General features: G+C 61.0%; 1 protein-coding gene across 7 annotated transcripts in view; it reads right to left on the reverse strand.

The window, feature by feature from the left end:
- Nucleotides 1–10,262: 10,262 nt before the first annotated feature.
- EBF3 (EBF transcription factor 3) overlaps nt 10,263–13,930 on the reverse strand; it is a 108,715-nt gene continuing 105,047 nt past the window's right edge. For 2 of the 7 annotated variants that reach the window (XM_054581696.1, XM_054581694.1), the window contains exons 14-17: nt 13,271–13,459; nt 12,717–12,806; nt 11,732–11,844; nt 10,263–10,827 (exon numbers count right to left, since the gene is read on the reverse strand). In XM_054581696.1, the coding sequence (XP_054437671.1) occupies nt 10,810–10,827; nt 11,732–11,844; nt 12,717–12,806; nt 13,271–13,459 (410 nt within the window). In that variant the 3' untranslated portion in view covers nt 10,263–10,809. Of the gene's footprint in view, nt 10,828–11,731; nt 11,845–12,716; nt 12,915–13,270; nt 13,460–13,930 lie in introns of all 7 variants that reach the window. The other 5 variants (XM_054581698.1, XM_054581697.1, XM_054581695.1 and 2 more) reach the window with 3 other exon arrangements.

The following is a 13,930-nucleotide window of genomic DNA, read 5'->3' on the forward strand; positions in this document are numbered from 1 at the left end:
TCTCAAAAAGAATGGATTCCTCGCATTGTAAATTATCCAGCCGTTGTCCTTGGGTTGGCAGCTACTTCGGGCTGGTACGGACATTGCATAATCTTAAATATTGATTCTTGTTAGACGTGGGGGAAAAGCCCGCGCGCCCCAGGCTCCGCCGGCCTGCGCGTCCGGGAAATTGCCGCCGCCGTGGCTCACGCCTGACGGCCTCCAGCCTCCTGACAGCAAGATCGGTTCCGATTAGAGAAGTTCTAGGGGGACACACAGCCGCCGGGCCGCTGTCGCCGCCTCAGCCGACGCCCGTCCGCTCCTGCCTGGGGCTTCCCCGCGGGGCAAGCCCAGGCTGACCGAGCCCCCGTGGGCCCCCATCGCCCCTCCCCCAGCCCCCCACTTCAGGCTGACTCGGGGTGGGCCCACCCGGTCGCAGCCTGTAAACGCTGGGCGATGGCGGCCCCCGCCAGCGCCCGCCCCCCACGGCACTTAGCACGGTGCAGTCTGTCCCACGTGGCCGGGGAAGGACGCCCTTCGGAAGGAAAGTAAGTTCCCTGAAGCAGAGCGTTTGCAGCCGCCCCCACCCTGCCCCACGCCCGGCTCTGAGGTGACAGAGGCCTGGTTTCGGGAGAGGGAAGATGACGATCTCCACGCACGTCTGTTAGGGCCGGAGGCGCTCCACCCTCACCGGTCCCAGTGCGCAGGCCTGGGGGGGGGGGGAGGCGTGTTCACTGTCACTGTCCCCAGCCAAGGCATCTCCCAGCCCAGGCGTGGCCCACCACTCCCGCGGCTCAACGCAGGAGGGGACCCGGGCCCTGAAGTGTCAGTTTTGCAACTTGCGCCGTTTCACAAGACGCGATTCCTGCGTGAGTGCCGTGCGGCGGCTCTGAGCTCCGTTCCTGTCACCAACCAGCCACCCTTGGTGGCCTGCCTGCCGGCCTCTTCAAAGGCAGGAGGGCCTCCGACTGACTTCGTCTGCCTGGCGCTAAAAAGGCCTTCCCCCAAAAATGTCCCCGCGTCTCCGGCTGCCACCGGAATCGGGGCTCACACCACGGCCGTCTGTTAAGATGGCGCGAGGGGCCTGTCGGACGGTGAGGCCGCTCAGTCTGCCGCCAGCAGGAGAGGCTGCCGCACGCGGGTGTGTGTCTGAACGCCCCGACGTGGCCGCGCGCGTTCGAGACAAGCCGCCCGGCCCAGGGACCCCTGGGCTGATGAAGGCCATTCCGTGACAAGAATGCGCCAAAGTGGCACCTTGGATGTGTGGAATGGTGACGGTGGCACCGCGGGGGCCCAGGCTCTGGGCGGGACTCCAGCCGCCCCCCAAGGGACCCTCACTGCACCTGCAGCCCTGTTTTGAGGCGACGCGGTGCAAGGCCGTGAGGGCCGGTTCCACAGGGAGCCGCCCGCACCCTGGGGCCGCCCCGGCCCCCCACGGCCTGCGGGGAGGCGTCAGCGTTGGTCCAGTGGGCGCTTCACCCCACGTGGGACGTCTCTGGCCCCGGCCGCAGCCCAGGGAAACACCCCCCGGCAAAGGCCGCGGCAGCTCGTGTTGGCTGGGTGTCCAAGAACTGTGCGCGTTTCCTTCTCAAGGCCGCGTCCCCAGAGCCCCACAGCGCGTCTCCAGGCGCGAGCGCGTCCGGGCAGCCTGCTCGGTTCGGGGCGCGCCTCCCGCTGCCACTGTCCTGGCCGTCAGAGCGGGCGCGTCACCTCGTGTCCCTGAGCGTCTCCGGGACCCGGGGGGGCTCCTTGTGCGTCAGCCTCGCCCTCCCCTGCCATCTCCTGTCCCCACCAAAGGCCCCCCCGTCAGCGGCTTCGGGGCTCGGCCTGCCCTTAGCTTCCCCAAAGCGGGAAAAGGCCCCTCGGCGGCGTTCCGGCGCCTGAGGACAATCGGGGTTTTCAAGGTGCACTTTTGCCTTTCATCCCCGGCCCTTGCCCCGAGGCCCTGCAGCGACCCGGGGCACCGCTGGTGCCTCGCGCACGAGGTCCTCTGGCGTCCCCAGGGGACCCGACCCTCCTCCGGCGGACGCGCCAGGGCCCCCAGAGCAGCCTTCGGGCTCTCGTGTCCTCTGCGACCCGCACAGACGTTCCATTTAGTGTCCTCACTCCTCTGTGTCTCCCTCGGTTTCCCCACCCAGGTCAGGGCTGGGCTAAAGGCGACCGAAAGGCGCCCGCTGGCCCGGAGGGGCCGCGCCCGGCAGCTCCTGTGGCCCTCGCTCAGACGCGCCGCGGCCCCTGCCTTGGGGGGCGGGGCGCCCACCTCGGCGACGGGAAGGCCGAGGCTTGTCTTCCTTCAGGCCCCTGCTCCCCGGACAGGGCTGGACCCCGACCGGGTGTTGGGGGGCCGGGGCAGAGCACGTCGGGCCACCGTCCCCCGCTGCAGCCTGGGGGCACCCAGGGGCCCCTCCCTGGGAGCGGGTGGCCGGGCGGCCGGTGTCCCACTGGGTGCAGACCGCGGTGCGCCGCGGGGACCGGAGTCCGAGCCGCTTGCTCCAGGAAACGCGGTCTCCCCAGAAAACCGAAAGCCTTGATTCTCCATGAAGAGCGACGTTGATTTTCTTTTATGCTTTGATAAAACCACAGGACTTTTTCTATAACAGCTTTATTGAGAAATAATTCACAGACCATACAATTCACCCATTGAAAATGTACAATTCAGCGGGCTTTAGTGTGTTCACAGATACGAGCGACCACCCCCGCACTCAATTGTAGAGCACTTCCACTGCCCCGGGAAGAGCCGCTCCCCGGTGCCTCCAGCTGCCCCCCCGCCCCCCCATCTGCCGCCCCCCCCACCTGCCCTAGCTCCCAGCCCTGAGCAGTGCTGGTCCGGTTCCCATCTCTGTGGGTTTGCCTGTTCTGGACGTTTCATATGAATGGAAACGCATAATACACGTTTTTTTGTGTGGCTGGCTTCCTTCACGTAGCACGTTTCCCAGGTTCGTTCATGATTAGCATGTGTGAGAACTTGGTTCCTTTTACGGCTGAATACCACTCCGTGGCGTGGGTACGCCGATTTTAACAATCCATTCCCGGTGGGCACGCCGGCCGCTGCGCCTGTTGGCTGTTGTGAGTGAAGGGACATACGTCTTCACGTCTCCGGGCGCCTGGGTCCCCTGGCAGCTCCGGGTGAACTGCCGGGCAGCCTCCAGCGCCAGCCCCTTCCACGTGCCCCGCAGCGGCACCCGAGGGCGCGGCGCCTCCGCGTCCTCACCGACGCTTGTCCTCGTCTGACGCTTCTATCGCGGCTGCCCCGCTGGGTGTGAGGTGGCGTCTTACTGTGGTTCCCCTCTGCAGCTCCCTGACGCCTCGCCATGCGGAGTGTCTTCCCCTCTGCTTGTGGCCTTCTGTGTGTCTTCTTTGAAGAAATGCCTAGTTAGATCGGTTGCCCATTTTTAAATGGGACCATGTGCCTTTTTATTGCCTGTGTTTTATGTTGTCTCAACGCAAATCCTGGGTCTGGGACGGGATTTTCCCACAGTGCCCCCCGCCCCTTCAGCTGTGTTTTCACTTTCCGGGAGGTGCCTTTTGAAACCTAGGTGTTTGTGGTTTTGATGAAGTCTGGCTGGTCTGTTCTTTGTGGCTCATACGGTTGGTGTCACACGCACAATGGCCCAGTTCGTGCCACATCCCCTGTCCAATCTGAAGTCATAAAGACGTGTTCAAGAGTCTCGGAGTTCAGCTCTCACGTGGAGGTCCTTGCATCGGTTTTGTCCACGGCGCAAGCACAGTGTCCCGTTCTCAGTCTTTTGCCTGCAGCGGCCGGTCCCCCGGCACCGTGTACCGAAGGGGCTCTGCTTTTCCCATTGAGCGGCCTTGGAGGTGGGCGTGGTGCCCTTGTTGACACCCGTCGACCAGGGAAACGCGGGCCTGGACTCGCGGGTCCACCCCCTCGGTCCCTCCATCTGTCCTGCGCCAATGTTTGTCCTGTCCCGACTTCTCTTTCTTTTAGCAAGTTTCGAAATTAAAAAGTCCGAGCCCTCTGACTTTGTTCTTATTAGAGATCGTTTGGTTATTCTGGGTTCTTGCAATACCGCGTGCCTTTTTTTCAAGGTTTATATTATTCTCATTCGGGAGAGAGGGGAAAGGAGAGAGAAATGGCGACGTGAGAGAAACACTGGTCAGCTGCCTCCTGCACACGCCCCAGCCGGGGCTCGAACCCACAACCCGGCACGTGCCCTGATGGGAACCGAGCTGGCAGGCCCTCTGGTTACAGGGCGACGCTCCAGCCAACGGGCCCCCCCAGAGAGGGCGCGCGTGCCTCCTCGGACCGGCTCGCCGGTCCCTGCAGGAGCCGGCCTTGCTTCCGATACGGGTGGCGCCAGAGCCGTTGGTTACCGTGCTGCGTGCGGCCGCTCCCCTGGTACTGTTTTCCAGCCCACGACCATGGTGTCTTTCCATTTGTTTAGAGCTCCTTTCATTCCTTTCGCCAAACAACCCGCGGGCCTTTGGAAAGCTTCGTGGGCGCTTCGGAACAGCCGCTCTGGGCCGCGGGCCCGCTCCCCGTGCTCCCCGCAAGAGCTGGCGCCACGCCCGGCCCCACGCTGCCCGGGCAGGGGCTCCCGCACGCTGCGCCGGCCCGAGGACTTGCTCAGCGATCGGGCTGGGTTTCGTCTGCCCTAGGAAGGCCCTCCGCCCCTGCCCGGGCCGATGGGTTCCTTTCGCTCCGTCCCGTTGCTGCGGCCACTCAGGCGCCCTGCGCATGCCGCTCGCTGTCTTTGCCGCCCCCGCCCCCCTGTCCCTGAATACGGTTCCCGCGCTCTTCACAGCTGGGGCTCCCGCACGTCTTGGGGCTCCTGGCCGTCCTGGTTTGCTCTGCGGTGCATGTGAGCTGGGCGTCGTTTCGCTTACCCGCCACCCCCGCACCCCACGCGGCCCCGTCAGCCCGCACGACTCGTGGACAAGGTCACGTTCCCCGCTGCGCGTGCGCTCACCGTGTCTGTCCCGAACCAGGGGCAGGGACTCGGGGTCCCCTCCGTCCATGTGTCTGGACTCGCCCCAGGGCCACCCTGTCTTACCCGTCACGGCCTCGGGAGAAACCTTCTCTGGGCAGCACAGCGGCTGCTTTGGGCACCGCCCACCCCGTTCACGCGTCGAAGCCCCGGCCCCCAGCACGCGGCTGCTTGGAGCTGGCCTTTGGGGTGACTGTGCTTGGAGAAGGTCGGCGGGCGGGGTGCCAGCCAGGAACGGTGCCCTCGTGAGCGATCAGAGCCCTTCCCCTCGACGCCCACGTCAGTGGGGAGGACCCAGGGCTGGCGGGTTGGTGGCTCCACTTGGCACCGGCCCCGGTCCTGCCAGCCCTCCGACCTCGGCTGGTCGTTCCCCTCCCCGGTGGCAGTTCCGTCACCCGGGAGAGGGGCCAGCTCCAGCTGCGCCCCTGGGACCTCCCAATGCGACGATGGAATGGCAGGGCCCGGCGCTCCGCCCGGGAGGATGGGCGAGGTACCGTGCTCATTCACTGCCGGCGGAAGTGAAGCGGGTTCGACTCGCTTTAGAGATGGTTTTTTAAAAGGTGGTCTCGGCCAACCTTGAGTCAGGAATGGTATTCACGTCCCTCCTGCTGCTTCCGTGGGCCCAGTCTTCCCAGGAGGACGAAACACTCTTCAGACCCAGCCTGGACGCTCGGTGGGCCCCTTCCGCCTGGACCGGGCGCCCCGCTGCAAGGGCGGACGGAGAGGAAGGCGTGGTGGGGCCTTGTCCTCAAGCTCAAGTCTGTCCAGGTGTGTGGGGAGAGCCCCGGGAGGCTGCAGGCGGGTGGCGGGTGGCCCTAGGCTCCCAGGGTGTGGCGGGAGCGTGGGGAAGGTCCCCTGATTGCCTGGCAGGCAGAACAGGTGGGCGACGCGGCGAGCGTGTGCACTGAAGCCGCGTGGCTGAGCAGGGCTGGCCGCGTTCCCTCACCACCCCGCGTTGTAAGCAAGCTCCATGCAAGCAGCTGGGGGCTCCGCGTGGCCCCGTGTGGGTGCGGCATTGAGCAGATTCAGGGCAGGCGCGACCCAAACCCGCCACGGTCGCAGAGAGAGAGCCCCGCTGGCTGTCTGCAGACCCAGCTGCAGGCCTGGGGCTCCGTGCACCCACTGAGGTCGGCGGGGCTTCCCCGGGCGGGGCTGCGGCTGGACTCGGAGCTTAGCGGCGCCCACTCCCGACGGTCCGCTCCTTTTGCGGGGAGGGCAGAGTCCGAACCGTGTCCGAGCGTGCCGGAGGGTCAGACGCAGGGCCTGTGTCCCCAGGCCGGGGCTGGGGGCCGCGCGCACGCCGGCTCCCCGGGAAACCTGCAGCTCCGCACTGGGAAATGACAAATGACCAAAAAATCAATTTGTAATCTGATTGGAGGTTTTTGATTTCCTCTGATGAGTTTAAATTTCATTAAAAGCAACCTTATTCCGACATAAAAGGAGTCCTTGAAGGGTAGACCCAGGGATTGTCTCACCGGGTCTGAGGCAGGCCGGCCCCTTTGTCTGATTTATTCGCGGCGTTAATTGTGGGGCCGCCCGGGCGTCCACGGGCAGCTGCGCCCTTATCAGGCCCGGGATCGGCGGGAGCCGGGAGCACAAGGACTCACATTCAGAAACCACTCTTTGGCATATTGACACTTCAGTTATCAACAACTCCTATTATCTGCGGGGAGGGGGGAGCGGCTCACGGGATGGCAGCTCCCAGCGCCGCCCCCGCCGCCTCGCTGCCTCCGCCTGACTGTGCGTGTGCTCTGCAAAATCCGACCGTCGCGGCCCGTCGTCTCGAGGCCAAACGGACCTTTCCCGAGGCCTCGTCCGGGCACTCCGGGCGCGGCTTCCGAGGGGGCAGCCCCTCTCCTTTCTGCGGCCTCGTCATCGCTCTTGTTGACCCACTTGATGAGTATGGATTTCAGGAGGTCTTTTTCAGCATTTGAACTATAAAAGGTTCAGAATGACACCGCCCCTTATAGACAAAAGATAACCTTGCCCTTTGAATATATCGATTCTTTATTAACTAGGCTGTTTAATGCAATGAAATGAGGCATTAGATTGAAGCCCATTTCGAGTGCTTTGAATAATCTTTAAAAGCTTGAAAGGCCTTGAAAGGCGGCCTGGCGATAATGGGCACCTGTACCGAGGGAGCGGGCGTCCCTGGCTTCTGGTCCGAAATACACACGTGCAGCCGTTGCCACCTCCCCGGCCGCAGGCCCGGGCCCCACCCTGAGCCGGGGCTCCTGGCCCCGGGAGTCCAGAGGCGGGGGGAGGGTGCCCCCCAGCCCGCGCCCCCGCCGCCGGGCACCTCGGACAGGCCCGGGGCGGGGCGGGGCGCGCGCGGTGCCGGCGGAGCACCCGGAGCCCCCTCTGCGCCGCGGCGCCGTCTGGAGGGCTGCAGCACGCGGCCGTCGCAGGGACCTGATCATCGTGGGCAGGCGGAGGACGGTCACACGTTTCTTTATGTTTTGAGTAATTGTTTCCTGTTTTGCTCAGCAGAACAAGTAATTAAGAGGACATTTGCGAGCGCTAATTTGGATCACACTTGTGCGTACGTGTGAGAGCGTGAACCAAAACACGCACCAGCCGCCTGTCGCCCCCGAGGCAGGGCTGGGAAAGGCGGGAGCTGGGAAAGGGGCTCCCGCGGCAGCTGGGACCCGCCCGCCCGCCAGGGGGGCCCCGGGTGCTGCTGGCAGCTGTCGCTGCCGCTGCGCCCACAGCGGCCCAGGCAGTGTGTGGGGCTGTTGTGGTCTGGAGTCCGGGGTGGCACAGTGTCCCTCGTGCCAGTCCCCAGCTGGCACCGGTGCCTGCTGCCCTGCCGCCCGCCCCCCCGAGTCATCCGCTGCGCGGTCCCAAAGCCGCTTCTTGCCCCGGTGGCGCCTGTGATGGGGCATTTGCTACCTGCCAGACCTGAGGTTCAGAAGCAGGGGGGCTGCGGAGGGGGTGACCGAGCCCCCCCTCAGTGTGAGCCTGGCAATTGTGTTCGTCCCAGTGGTGCTGGGTCCCGCGTCTGACAGACGTGCAGACGAGTGTGTGTCAGCGCGTCAGAACAGCAAACACTCGGGCCCGTCGGGGACCAGAACCGTCTCAGTAACTACAAGAATCTCTCTCTGCAGGGTTGACGAGTATTTGAGGGTCGGTCCCTTCGTAGAAGGTTCTTCCATGAATCCTCTTTGTCTCGGCCAAGGCACAGCTCCGGAACCCAAGGTATGTGGACACAGTGCATGCGTGCCCTTGGTCGTTGTAGTAATCAAGACATGAAATTACCCAGAGTGAAATTCACGGACAAGAAATACTTTAATTAAATATTGTGTAAAATGAACATTTTTATACAGTTAAATATCTGAAAAAATGTACAGATAAAACAATCTTATCGTAGGGTCTTTAACAGTAAAATCTACCATTTAGTGAAGCACTCAATTTTGAGACAGTAAAGCGACGAGGCGTTGACTAATTAATCTAAACACAAACCGAGTGCAGGTATGAGGAAACTGGCAAACGCTCTGAACAGGTACACGTGAGCTCGTTCTTAGGTCAAACCCTGACGGATACAAACTAAAATGGAGGCAATTTAGTTCCAAAGTCACTTCCTAGGCTTTTCCACGTAGCTAAGTAAGGCCCGCCGGCCGTCACAGGCCGGAGCAGGGCCTGCGGACCACCGGGGACATTCTGTCTGTTCACCTAGTCCCTGGAATGGACACTTTTCTAAGTCGTGCATCGTTTTGCTTTTTGTCAAGAAAGTTTTTTAAAAGTCCCTCTTCCTGTTTTCCATTTGACATCTGCTGCCGTGCGCCGAGCGGCCGCCGCGTCTGCGGGGAGCGGGGCACACCGTGGGGACAGTGTGGCCCCTCGTGGCCGAGCTCCGAAGGCCGCTCCAGTTCCAAAGGTACAGACAGCGCCCTTGGGTCTGACCGTACACGAAAGTATCGCTCAAAAAAAAAAAAAAGGAAAGCCAGGGTCCTTACCGCCCCCCGGACCCCACCCCTCCGCGAAGGGGAGGTGAGCGCGGGAGGCGGCAGAGCGCCGCGGGATCGGACGCGGAAGGAGCGACGCGGGGGTCACCAGGGTTGTGCTTGTGCGCGCGCGGGTCTCGCCGCCCCTCTGCGGGCGGGGCGGGGCTCGCGCCTGCGGTGTCAGCCTGTGGGAAAGCAGCACAAAGGTTCTGGAAAGAAGTCCACTTTTAAGGCATCAGAAAAGTTCATGTGGCAGACATTTTAATTAAAACATCGGAAGTAAATTTTATTTTAAACTTTAGGCCTCTGAATTTTCCAGTAAACACAGTTCAGCTATGTGGCAAAAGTCGTGGGTGGCAGCTAAAATGACTTTTTTTACATTCTACAAAAAAATAAAATAAGATAAGGACGCAGCCCCACACGGCGCCCCCCCCGTGGCTGTCCCACATGCACAGACTCTACCAGGGACCGTCCCGGCCGCGGGCGCCGTTCTGCTTCGACTATACAACGAAGTGTTTTCTTCTTCAAAAGTATTTGTTCAGATAACTTAAAAATAATATAAAAATAAACAATGAATTTGACTTTTCCTCAAAATAAAAAAAAAAGGATGGAAAGTCTAAACAATAGCAAATTTTTTCAGTACAAATGAAACGCAATACATTGGTTCGTTTGGACAAAACAGATCAGAGACAGTTCTTGGCCTAACGCGCCCCCCAGCACCGCAACACCAGGCCGGGACCCAAAGCCGATGCGGACGAGGAAGAGGAAAAGGAAAAGAAGTGGCGGGAAAAGCAATGTACAAAATCTCAAAGATAAATACAATATTTATAATTGATATGTTACAAAATAAAGTCCCTTAGCAACTGGAAGTGTTCATGGAAAAGTGTTGAATGAGACCATTTTATTCCTTATAAGACACATAAGGAATAAAACTTGTTTTTTTTTTTCTTTTCTAAATATTTAAGTGAATCTGAAAAAAATTCAAGACAAGTGTATAAATATTTAGCTACAACTTTGGCAAAATCACAAAAGTCTACAATTTTATAACCACATACAAAACACATTAGGGAAGAAGGACCTAGAAGTCAAAAGGACAATTTCTGGTACAAGAAACATGGACCTCACAGTAGCCTAAGAATGCAATCGTATACAGTACTAGCAAAAGTGGGAAAATGTCGCAGATCACGCTTGCTTAACAGGAAGCTCTAGCAGTGGGAGAATATTTTAACCAACAGACAGTAGCATTTTTTTTCTCTGTCAGTGTGCTTGTTGAAGGCAAGAGAATTCAATATCAAAGTTACAATTTCTAACTACAATAAGTTACAAAGTTTCATTTCATTAAGATGAAGGTAAGCAATGGTAAACCCCCCTCCCTCCCTGCCGCCCCGAATCCTAACCGTATAGTCATCCTCTCTTCCAGTTTGATGGCTCATACCTCCTTGGCCCCTTGTTCACCACAAAAAAATATTTCACATTATAGAGATACACAACCATTGTGAATCTAAGGATGAGGACAGAAAAATGTTTGGAGGCATTTTTCATCAGTGTTTCATGATAATCAAAATGGTGCATTCACAAAGCTTCTCCCAACACATAGCAAGTACTAGACAAAGCCAAGACGGAGTCAGAAACTCGGTACAAAATAGGCGTCGCTTTGTTTTCCTTATTCTTCAGGACTGAGAAATGTGAAAATATGAGAAAAGTTCAGTCAATAAAATGGAATCGTTCGTGAAGAAGTAGGCTGTTTGCATGTCGGTTCTTAATAGTTTAAATAAAATCTTTAAACAAAGTCTTTTGTGGCATTTCGACTGCTGCTGACGTCTTTGAAGATACCGCCTCCACCAGCATGTCTCAATATACGAAACGTGTCCCCTGAAGTCCGTCCTTGGATGCTGGGTGCTGCGGAAGGTAAACAAAGGCCCCTCACATCGGCGGGACTACCAGCCCAGACATAGCTGCAAGAGAGAGACAGCCGGTTACCGGGCGCCGCGCGCGCGGGCCGGCCTCCTGCGGGCGCCCCTTCCCCGGGTGTCTGCCCCGCCCTCCGCTAGCCGCCGGGGCGCGGGCAAGGCGCGGGGGGCCTGCGTCGGGGGCGGGGTGCGCGTGGGGACGAGCCCTGCGGCCCCCCGCAAAGGCTCCTGCGGAGAGGGCGCCCCGGGCTCTCCTGCGGGCGAGGGCGGCGCCGCCCACGCCCCCCAGCGCCGGCGAATGGCAGGCGGAGGCCCCGGCTCCCCGCAGGCCCCTCTGTCGGTCGGCAGACGTGAACCAACCTGCTCTCTCTCCCTAGGTGGAAACCGCACGCGCCTCAGTTTCCCCTCTGCTGGTCGCTCAGTATCGTAATGGTGAGTCGCAGGCCCTCCGCGGTCAGAGCCACTGCAGCGCCCGCCCGCCCTGCCCTCTCCGGACCAAGGCCCTGAGGAGACGCGAGGCCCGGCGCGGCCCGGGGGCTTTCTTTTTTCTCCTCTTAGAATAAGAGAGAAAACCTGGCGCTCGAGTGCCCAGTGCGGCGGACGCCTTCCGGTGGACTCCTGGCACGAGTGCCCTTTAAAATCTTTCCACTTTAGTGTTGTTTAATTTTTGTCAGAATGACGGTCCTCATTAATTTATGTAGAACGCATTAATACATTTGTTCATGTAGTGATGCGAGCTTCAATTTCTCAGCTCATTAATTTCAACAATATTAATTTATCTCCGACTCACCGTTACAACGCTAGGGTTCGGAAGCCCCGCGTGTGCACACGCGGCTCGCGTGGCGCCCACCGCCGGCCCGGGGGGGCCAAGCGCAGCCCCTGGCGGCCTGGGCGACCCTCTCATACACTGACAGGTGTTGTGAAGACAATTATTTCAAATCACTGATACCTTTCCAGTTCCTTTTTTGAGCATTAGTTCATCAAAGTGAAATATGCCACCGACTTCACAAAAGGGCCAGTTTGTCTTCTCCACGGTAGCGTCCTCAGCACCCAGCAGAGAGCCTGGCACATAGTAGGCGCTCAGTAAATACTGGTGGAATGGATTCATTTGTTTAAAGGAGTTACTGGATTTGTTTTTCACCAGGAGGAGCATATACCAAAGGTGTCTGAAAGAGGCCAGACGACGGCCACTTAATCTCAGTGCCTGTGGACCTCAGGACACCCCAAAGAGCCACGTGCAAGCCGGGCGCTCGCCTGGCCCTGCCGGCGCACGCGGCACGGCCGCTGCCCGGGGGACCCGGCCCTGGGCGAGCGCTGGGCGCCTGGGCCCGCTGCCCTCCCCGGGGACGGCGGGCGGGGCCCCGGTCGGAGGCGCCCAGCCCAGCCGAGGAGGGCAGGCCGCTTTGACACGGGCTCTGGAGGTGGCTCGGTGACCCTCCGTGCCCGGCCTGGGGCGGTTCTGCTGCCTCGGGCACGAGGAGGCCGCGGCCCGGGAGCCCCGGGCGGGCCCGCGCCCGGCTCTGGCCCCGGGAGCCCCGGCCGTGTAGGCCTGGCTGCGGAGGGGGCTGAGCGCGGGCCCCCGTGCCGCGGGCGCACACCCGCTCCGTCCCACGAGGCGCCGGCCCCTGAGCCGCACCACGAGGACCCTCGGGCTTTGGTGGGAGGCTGAGGGGGGGCCCTCACGGCCCAAGAGGAAGAACCTGGGGGTCCTCTCCACGACTGGGGGGCGGGGGGCGTTGTGCCCCGGCGGACCAGAGGGAGCATGCAGCGGCCGAGGCGGCGCGAGGGCTCCGAGACGGGCCCGGAGCCACGCCCGGCACTGGCGTCCACCCCCGGCCGCGGGGCCCGGCCTGCCCTCCGGAGGCCGCCGGGGACGCCCCGCCGGGACTCCAGGAGCCCCCCAGGCCCGGCCTCCGGCCGCGCGCGCCCCTCACCTTGGAGTCCGTTCCCGTTGGCGCTGGTGCAGGAGGGAGGAGGAGAAGCTTGGGGCCGGACCACGGGGGCAAAGGCGCTCTTTTGTTTCACTGCAGAGATGACATTGGCAGGTGAGAATGAGAAAATGCCGTGCGCACTGCTACAGTTTGAAGGGAGGGTGACCGAAGAGGCTGCCATGGTGGGGCTGGACGGCACTACTGCAACAAAGCAAACACGGTCAGGACGCGCGCCGGGCGGGCCGCACGGCAGAGAGCTGGCGGGCCCCGTCTCTGGCGGGCCCCTCTCTGGACAACAGGCACGCGCTCGTGTCGGGCTCGGCGCCCGGGGGGCGGCCCCGCTCCGTTCCGGGTCGGGTTTGGGTTTGGGTTTCCAATGCGATCGCACGGGGCCCGCGTGAGGTCAGTTTACTGTCGCCAAGCGGGCGCCCAGCCTCCACAGCCACCCTTCCTTGCGTCCAGCAGCTCACATCACAGAACATCCAAGCAACGCACACATTTGACTTTGCAGCGAACATGAATCTGTGTGAGGATGTGTGACAAAAACAGACACTTACTGCCGTAGGGAGAGTTAGCGGAGGAGCCATTAAGAAATCCAGGCGAGCCAGGGACCCCTAGATTGGCCATGGCGCCACTTCCATATCCATTCATGCTAGTGCTCACTGTGTTGTAATTGGACTGCTGGGGAGTACTGCTGGGGACGTAGCCTCGCGGGGACACGCTGCTTGTATTGCGACTGTAGCCGACTGTTAAAATCCCCCCCCGGCCAAAAATAACATGATTATCAGGGACAGACACTTGGGGGGGGTTTCCCCGCAAATCTCTATCGTAGCGCAAACATTGTTAATTGACCTCACGCTTTGCCTGAACCCCTGCACCCCAAGCAGCTCCGCCGGCCTGGCCGCGCCGACCCCTGCGTGGGCCACCGCCGGCCGGCCCGGCTCCGCTGGCCGGGCTTCAGCCTAACCGCCAGCGGCCGCCGCGGTTCTCTGGAGCAGGTACCAGCAGCGCGGACTCCTGGTCGGTCCCCCCATGAGGTGAACTTTCCGCCTCTAGAGCTGACCTTCGAGCGCCGTGGCTGACAAAGACAGCTTGTCCGTGGCCGTGACACCCCACAAAAGACTGTTTGGGGGTCTTAGTTGACAGGCTGCACTCTCTTGGGAGGGGGGAGGGGCGGGGGAGGAGCAGCGCGGCCTCCCGCCCCGGGGTGTAGGTGA

Source organism: Pteronotus mesoamericanus, unplaced genomic scaffold (genome assembly GCF_021234165.1).
Source record: "Pteronotus mesoamericanus isolate MK-2021 breed Mesoamerican mustached bat unplaced genomic scaffold, CSHL_Meso_final contig_657, whole genome shotgun sequence".
Taxonomy (NCBI): Eukaryota; Metazoa; Chordata; class Mammalia; order Chiroptera; family Mormoopidae; genus Pteronotus; species Pteronotus mesoamericanus.